Source organism: Carlito syrichta, unplaced genomic scaffold (genome assembly GCF_000164805.1).
Source record: "Carlito syrichta isolate Samal-C Ts95f unplaced genomic scaffold, Tarsius_syrichta-2.0.1 Scaffold306953, whole genome shotgun sequence".
In the NCBI taxonomy this organism is placed as follows: Eukaryota; Metazoa; Chordata; class Mammalia; order Primates; family Tarsiidae; genus Carlito; species Carlito syrichta.
This window is the reverse complement of record NW_007251049.1, coordinates 83,816-91,161: the sequence shown is the minus strand read 5'-3', so window position 1 is coordinate 91,161 and position 7,346 is coordinate 83,816. Positions and strand designations below refer to the sequence as shown.

Here is a 7,346-nt window from a genome sequence, read left to right as displayed (position 1 = left end):
GCAATCCACTCACCTCAGCCTCCCAAAGGTGCGGGATTACAGGCTGAGCCACCGAGCCCGGTTTAAAACCAAAACTTTTTAATCGGACAAATCGAAACAAAAATTGTGTGGCTGGGGACAGTGGCTCATGCTTATAATCCCATCACTTTGGGAGGCAGAGGCAGTACGATTGCTTGAGCTCAGGAATTCAAGACCACTCCAGGCAACAAAGCAAGACCTTGTCTTTACAAAAAAAATAATTAAAAAACAAAATGGCTGGGTGCAATAGCTCACCTCTGTAATCCCAGCACTTTGGGAGGCCAAGGCAAGAAAACTGCCTGAGCCTAGGGGTTTGAGACCAGCCTGGGCAACTTGGTGAGACCTCATCTTTACAATAAATCAATAAAAATTAGCCAGGCAAGGTGGCGTATGCAGCTACTTGGAAGGCTGAGGTGGAAGGATCGCCTGAGCCCAGCAGATAGACTGTGGTGGCCATGAGCGTGCTACTGCACTCCAGCAGCCTGGGCAACAGAGTGAGACTCTGACTCAAAAAAAAAAAACAACAAAAAAAACTAGCCAAGAATGATGGTCCACATCTGCAGTCCGTTACTTGGGAGGCTGAGGTGGGAGGATGATTTGAGCCCAGGAGTTGAGGCTGTAGTGAGCTGTGATTGTGGCATCGCACTCCAGCCTGGGCAAGAGAGACCGTGTCTCCCTCTCTCTCATTTGTCTGTCTGTCTATCTATGGAGACTGCAGAGTATTAAACAAATCATAGGACCTTTTTGAGAGTGGAGCCCTGTGTCACTGCAGGGAGCACACGGCCATGCTCTGCTCCCTCACAGATGAAACACACATTCAGTGGGGACAACAGGGTCTGTCTTATACACAATCGCCTCGCACAACAAAGAGTTCTGTGCTCTATAAATTATCAACAGAGGGAGACTGACATAACACTGAATCAGCACATTCAGGATAACTCTAATTCAGTTTTCTCAAGAATATCCTGGAAGCTGAGGGTAATTTCCCCAGAACACAAGTCTACACACCAATACACCTTTTGCATATAGTTCAAGGTTGTTCATGGAGCCCTTATAGAAACCTACTCATCAACCCAGGAGGGTCTACGCAGACCCGTGATAAAGGATTTCTACATGAAGGAAGGGTAACAAAATTCATGTGGATAGCTCTCATTTGAGAAGGAAAAAAGACTGGACAGGCAACTTCCCTCAACAGCTCCGGGGAAAGACGGAGATTCAGAGGAAAGATAGGTGACCCCTACGGGGAAATTTGGAAAACCCACCTCCCCTGTACACCTCCTTGCTTGGGGCATGGCGACCCACTGGGTTTGTACAGGCTCGTTGATGTCAAATCCAGACTCCACTATTTTTTTTTCCAGTTAGGATCTTGCTCTGTCATCCAGGCTGGAGTGAAGTGGTGCCAACACAGCACACCACAGCCTCAACCTCCTGGACTCAAGCCGTCTTCCCACACCAGCCTCCTGAATAGCTAAGAATTCAGGCACCACCACGCCTGGCCAATTTTTAAATTTTTGGTAGAGACGAGGTCTTGCTCTGTTGTCTACGTGGGTCTCAAACTCCTGGGCTCAAACAATCCTTCCACCTCAGACTCCAAAGTGCTGGGATGACAGGTGTAATCTGACTGTGTGACTTTGAGGGAGTTACTTTGTCTCCTCTTCTGCATAATGGGACAAGAATGGTGGTTAGCTCACGGGGTTGTCGTGAGGGCTAAATGAGGACACACGTGTCATGTATGAGACGAGCGCCCAGCACACAGTAAGCGCTCAATAAATGCTAGTGACAGTGATGCACATTAGTGCTCTTAGTCGCTACTCGGCTGAGTATCTCTCACATTTGTGATTTTCCCAGGCCACCCAAGGTCATCCCACGTTTCTGTGACTTCAACCTTCCTATGCTATATCCCTGTCATCATGGTACAGTCTACCCTGACTCATCAATAAGCTCCCATATCCCTTTCAAATGATGGTACTTTCCGAGTTTTATTCATTGTCCAAATGACTATAGCAATACGAAATGAAATGTCAAAAGACACATAATCACACATAATCAGATAACCCTGATGAATAATCAAAAAAGCTATTCATGTGCCCATATCTCTGTCCAGCCTTTGTTCCTTTGCAGACATATGTTTTACTTTATTGGGTCAAATTACACATACTATCTTGAATTTTTTTTTTTTTTGAGTTGGAGTCTCACTCTGTCACCCAGACTGGAGCGCAGTGGCTGCTCCCAGCCACCGCAGCCTCGACCTGCTGGGCTCCGGCGATTCTTCCGCCTCAGTCTTCCAAGTAGCCAGAATTAGAGGCATGCGCTACCACGCCTGGCTGATTTTTTGATTTATTGTAGAAATGAGGTCTCGCCACCCAGGCAGGTCTCGAACCCGGGGGCTCAGGCAATCCCCTCATCTCAGCCTCCCAAAGGCGTGGGATTACAGACTGAGCCACCAAGCCTGGCTATCTTGGTTTTTTAATTTGTTTGTTTTCTGTATTTCACATGCAAAGTGCTTTTTGTCTCGGTACAAGCTCTGCTTTGGCACAGGAGAGCATGAGACAGACTGGGACCGAGGTAAGGGACCAACAGGGGTGAACGAGTAAACACTGAAACAGAATACTGAAACAAAAATACTCAACACTGAAGAAGTTGAAAGGCAAAACAGAACATTTGCTTCAGCAATTCAATTAACATGTGATGATCCTTGGCAAAATCCATTTCATGCAAGCGTTCCCCTTGGTCAATCTTTTCCAAGAGGATGAAGCTTGCTGAGTGGAACTTAACAGCAATTTTTGATTAAAAGGCCCCTTCAGAGCCGGGCTCGGTGGCTCAGGCTGTAATCTCACGCCTTTGGGAGGCTGAGGTGAGTGGATGGCCTGAGCCCGCGGGTTCGAGACCCTCCTGGGCGGCAAGACCTCATTTCTACCATAAATAAAAAAATCAGCTGGGAGTGGTAGCGCATGCCTGTAATTCCAGCTACTCAGAAGGCTGAGGCGGAAGGATCACTGGAGACCAGCAGGTCCAGGCTGTGGTGGCCGGGAGTGGCCGCTGCGCTCCAGTCTGGGCGACCGAGTGAGACTCCAACTCAAAAAATAAAGTAAAATAAATAATAAAAGGCCCCTTCAGGCCGGATGTGGGGGCTAACATGGAGGCCAAAGCAGAAAGACTACTTGAGACCAGGAAACCAGGTTGTGCCAGTGAGACTTACATCTTTTTTTTTTTTGAGGTGGAGTCTCACTCACTCTGTCACCAGGCTAGAGTTCAGTGCCACACTCATGGCCACCCCAACATCGACCTGCTGGGCTCCAGCGATCCTTCCACCTCAGCCTACCAAGTAGCTGGATCTACACATGTGTGCTACCATGCTCAGCTAATTTTTGATTTATTGTAGCGACAAGCTCTCACCAAGTTGCCTGGGCCAGTCTCAAACCCGCAGACTCAGGCAATCCACTCGCCTCGGCCTCCCAGTGTTGGGATTACAGGCTGAGCCACTGAGCCTGGCCCCCAACCTCTTAAAAAAAAATTATTTTGAGTCAGGGTCTCACATTGTCACCCAGGCTGCAATGCCAAAACACAATCACAGCTAGTGACAATGCAGCCTTAACCTTCTGGGCTCAGGCAATCCTCTTGCCTCAGCCTCCTGAGGCTGGGACTACACTCCACCATAACTGGTTAATTAAAAAAAATTTTTTTTTTGAGTTGGAGTCTCACTTGGTCACCTAGACTGGAGTGCAGTGGCCGCTCCTGGCCACTGCAGCCTCGACCTGCTGGGCTCCGGCGATCCTTCTGCCTCAGCCTTTCAAGTAGCTGGAACTACAGGTGTGTGCTACCATCCCCAGCCTCTACAAAATACATATTTTTAAAAATTGACAGGCATGGTAGCACATGCCTGTAGTTCCACAGAGCTGGGAGGCTGTCGGGAGGATCACTTGAGCCCAGGAGCTTGAGGGTGCAGTGAGCCATGACCTTGCTACTGTCCTCCAGCTTGGGTGACAGAGCAAGATCCCTTCGCAAAAACAACTGTATACAAAAAGCAAACAAGGAGGTCGCTTCTCAGTTCTAGACCTCAGAGTATTCTTTCAAGAATGTGACACAAGCCAGGCTTGGTGGCTCAGCCTGTCATCCCGCGTCTTTGGGAGGCTGAGGTGAGTGAATTGCCTGAGTTCGAGACCTGCCTGGGTAGGCGAGACCTCATCTCTATAATAAAATAAAAAAATCAGCCGGGCGTGGTAGCACACGCCTATAATTCCGGCTACTCGGAAGGCTGAGGTGGAAGGATCGCCGGAGCCCATCAGGTCGAGGCTGTGGTGGCTGGGAGCGGCCACTGCACTCCAGTCTAGGCGACAGAGTGATACTCCAACTCAAAAAAAAAAAAAAAAGTGACACAAAATGGCTTCTTTCCAAATAATACATCACAGCAGGGCAGAGCCTAATCGTATTTATGTGGTGGAATGCCAGGAAGAGCTTTACCAGGCAGCATACAATGGCTACAACCCAACAAGCTGTCTGTTCTGAAAGAATGCTTTCCCACAGTCAATTATCTTATAGGTTTTCTGGCTGGTGTGAGTTTTCTGGTGTGTGACAAGGGAGGAGCTCTGACTGAAGGTTTTCCCACACTCTGTACACCCATACGGCTTCTCTCCAGTGTGAGTTCTCTCATGCCTCACGAGGGAGGACCTCTGGCTGAAGGCTCTTCTACACTGATGACACTCATAGGGGTTCTCTCCGGTGTGAGTCCGCTCATGCTGGTTGAGAGAGGAACGGTCACTGAAGGCTTTCCCACACTCACTACATTCATAGGGCTTCTCACCGGTGTGCGTTCTCTTGTGCAAAATCAGGTAAGAACTCTGGCAGAAGGATTTCCCGCAGTCTTCACACCTATAGGGCTTTTCGCCGGTGTGAATCCTCTGGTGTTGCGTCAGAGAGGAAATCCTGTTGAAGGCTTTCCCGCACTCACTACATGTGTAGGGCTTCTCTCCAGTATGAGTCCTCAGATGGCGTGTCAACGTCGAGTTGTGTGTGAAGGCTCGCCCACACTCCTGACACCCATAGGGTTTCTCTCCTGTATGAATTCTCTGATGTTCACTCAAAGAATGTCTTCGGTTAAACACCTTCCCACACTGGTGACATTCAAAGGGTTTCTCAGCTGGATTAATTTTGTTGTTTATGGTAAGAGCCATGCCAGGATTCAATGATTTCTCGTTTTCCACATACACAAAAGTTTCCCCACTCGCTGGAGTGATTTCGTGTTGAATACGGTGGTTGTTTTGGCTGAGAGTGTTCCCACATTCGTTACTCTGACAGGTTCTCTGATATGCACATCCTCCCAGATGGTGGTTTAAGATTGAATCGGATGCCAAGCTCTCAGTATCTAGCTCACTGTCACAGAAGTGTTTTCCTATAGCGCCTCCCCGTGCTAAAACAAAGTCTGAGCTCAGATGACTGTTTTCCCCAAATACATGCCATTCAGGCGCCATCTTCTGAGCCACTACCTGTACTTGAATGGAGACCATTTGCTTCAAAAGCTCCCGGGGTTCTTTGTGGCTTTCCTCAAATCGGCCACATCCCCAGTCTTCTTGGCTAAGCCTCATGATAGCCATACCCCTGGATGGTTCTTCCCCCAAAAGCATCTTCTTATAAGTTGACTCTTGGTTTTTCAGTCTAGTCTTCCAATCTGAAATAGAGTGAAGGAAAAAAAAAATTTTTTTTTTTTTGAGGAAGAAACTGCTACTGTAAGAACAGGCCAGGCTCGGTGGTGGCTCAGCCTATAATCTCAGCATCTTGGGAGACCAAGGTGAGAGGACTGCCTGAGCCTGCAGGTTCGAGACCAGCCTGGGCAACTTGGCAAGGCCTCGTCCCTACAATAAATCAAGAATTAGTCAGATGTGGTAATGCATGCCTGTAGTTCTGGCTACTTGGAAGGTTGAGTCAGAAGGATCATCAGAGCCCAGCAGGTCGACGCTGGGGTGGCCGGGAGCGTGCCACTGCACTCCGGCCTAGGTGATGGAGTGAAACTCTGACTCAAAAAAAAAAAAAAAGAACAGTTGGACAAAGTACTTCCAACATATACAAGGCCCATGTGGATGTTCAAATATCAGCCTTCAACATGGGGGAAGAATGGAAGAAGGAGAAATAGGTCAGTCAGCAAGGGGGCTGAGGATGGGACAGGGTAGGAAGTTTGGCAAAGATGGAAAAATGGGGGAAATATAAATGTAGGGAGAATGACTCCATGAAGAAGGGAGAATAAGGGCGCTAGTGAGAAAGAATGATCAAGAATGCAAAGAGGAAAGAGACGTAACTAGAAAGAAAGGTTGAATGATTTCAAGGAGAAAACGAGATGTTCCCATTAAGGTATTGGAGAAAGGTATCTTGGAGTTCTCTTTACACAATTATCTCTGATCAACGGTCCCCAAGGCACTACTGCCATCCCCAATGGCTCATACCAGCCTGAGTCTCACCTAAACAGGACGCTTGGGGATCTCCTTTTTCCTCCATCCACAGGGCTTCTGCTTGCCCCAAGTGGAAAGGCTCCACTGGTCGGAAGAGAGAGTGCTCTGTCCATGGGGAGAGACTGGTGACTTGAGGAGTGTGTGCTGGGGAAAACAGACCACCTCCAAAACCTGTATCTGCATGTTGGCTCTTCAGGCCATCTAAAAGAGACAAGACTACATTACAGAGGTAGCAGATTGGCCAAGCTAAATAATTTATTTTCCTGATTTAAAAATTAGAGATCTAGGCTGGGTTCGGTGGCTCAGCCTGTAATCCCAGCACTTTGGGAGGCCGAAATCAGTAGACTGCCTGAGCCCGTGGGATTGAGACCAGCCTGGGCAACTTTGTGAAACCTCGTCTCTGCAATAAATAAAAAATTAGCCAGGCATGGTAGTGTGTGCCTATAGTTCCGGCCACTTGGAAGGCTGAGGCAGAAAGACCATCAGAGCCCAGCAGGTCAACACTAGGGTGGTCATGAGCATGCGTGTCACTGCACTCCAGCCTCGGCGATGGAGTGAGACTCCAACTCAAAAAAAAAATTAATAATAAATAAAAATTAGAGATCTTTTTTTTTTTTGAGTTGGAGTCTCACTCAGTCACCCAGACTGGAGTGCAGTAGCCGCTCCCGGCCCCCGCAGCCTCGACCTGCTGGGCTCCAGCGATCCTTCCGCCTCAGCCTTCCGAGTAGCTGGAACTACAGGCGCATGCTACCACGCCCCGCTAATTTTTTGATTTATTGTAGAGATGAGGTCTCGCCAAGTTGCCCAGGCAGGTCTCGAACCTGCGGGCTCAGGCAATCCACTCATCTCAGCCTCCCAAAGGCGCAGGATTACAGGCTGAGCCTCCAA

General features: G+C 48.5%; 1 protein-coding gene across 1 annotated transcript in view; it reads right to left on the bottom strand.

The window, feature by feature from the left end:
- The window catches only part of LOC103265975 (zinc finger protein 555), a 32,507-nt gene that overhangs the window by 18,902 nt on the left and 6,259 nt on the right, over positions 1-7,346 (bottom strand). Inside the window, 2 exon segments of the mRNA XM_021715291.1 lie at positions 4,509-5,683; positions 6,468-6,659. Of these exon segments, the coding sequence (XP_021570966.1) occupies positions 4,509-5,683; positions 6,468-6,659 (1,367 nt within the window).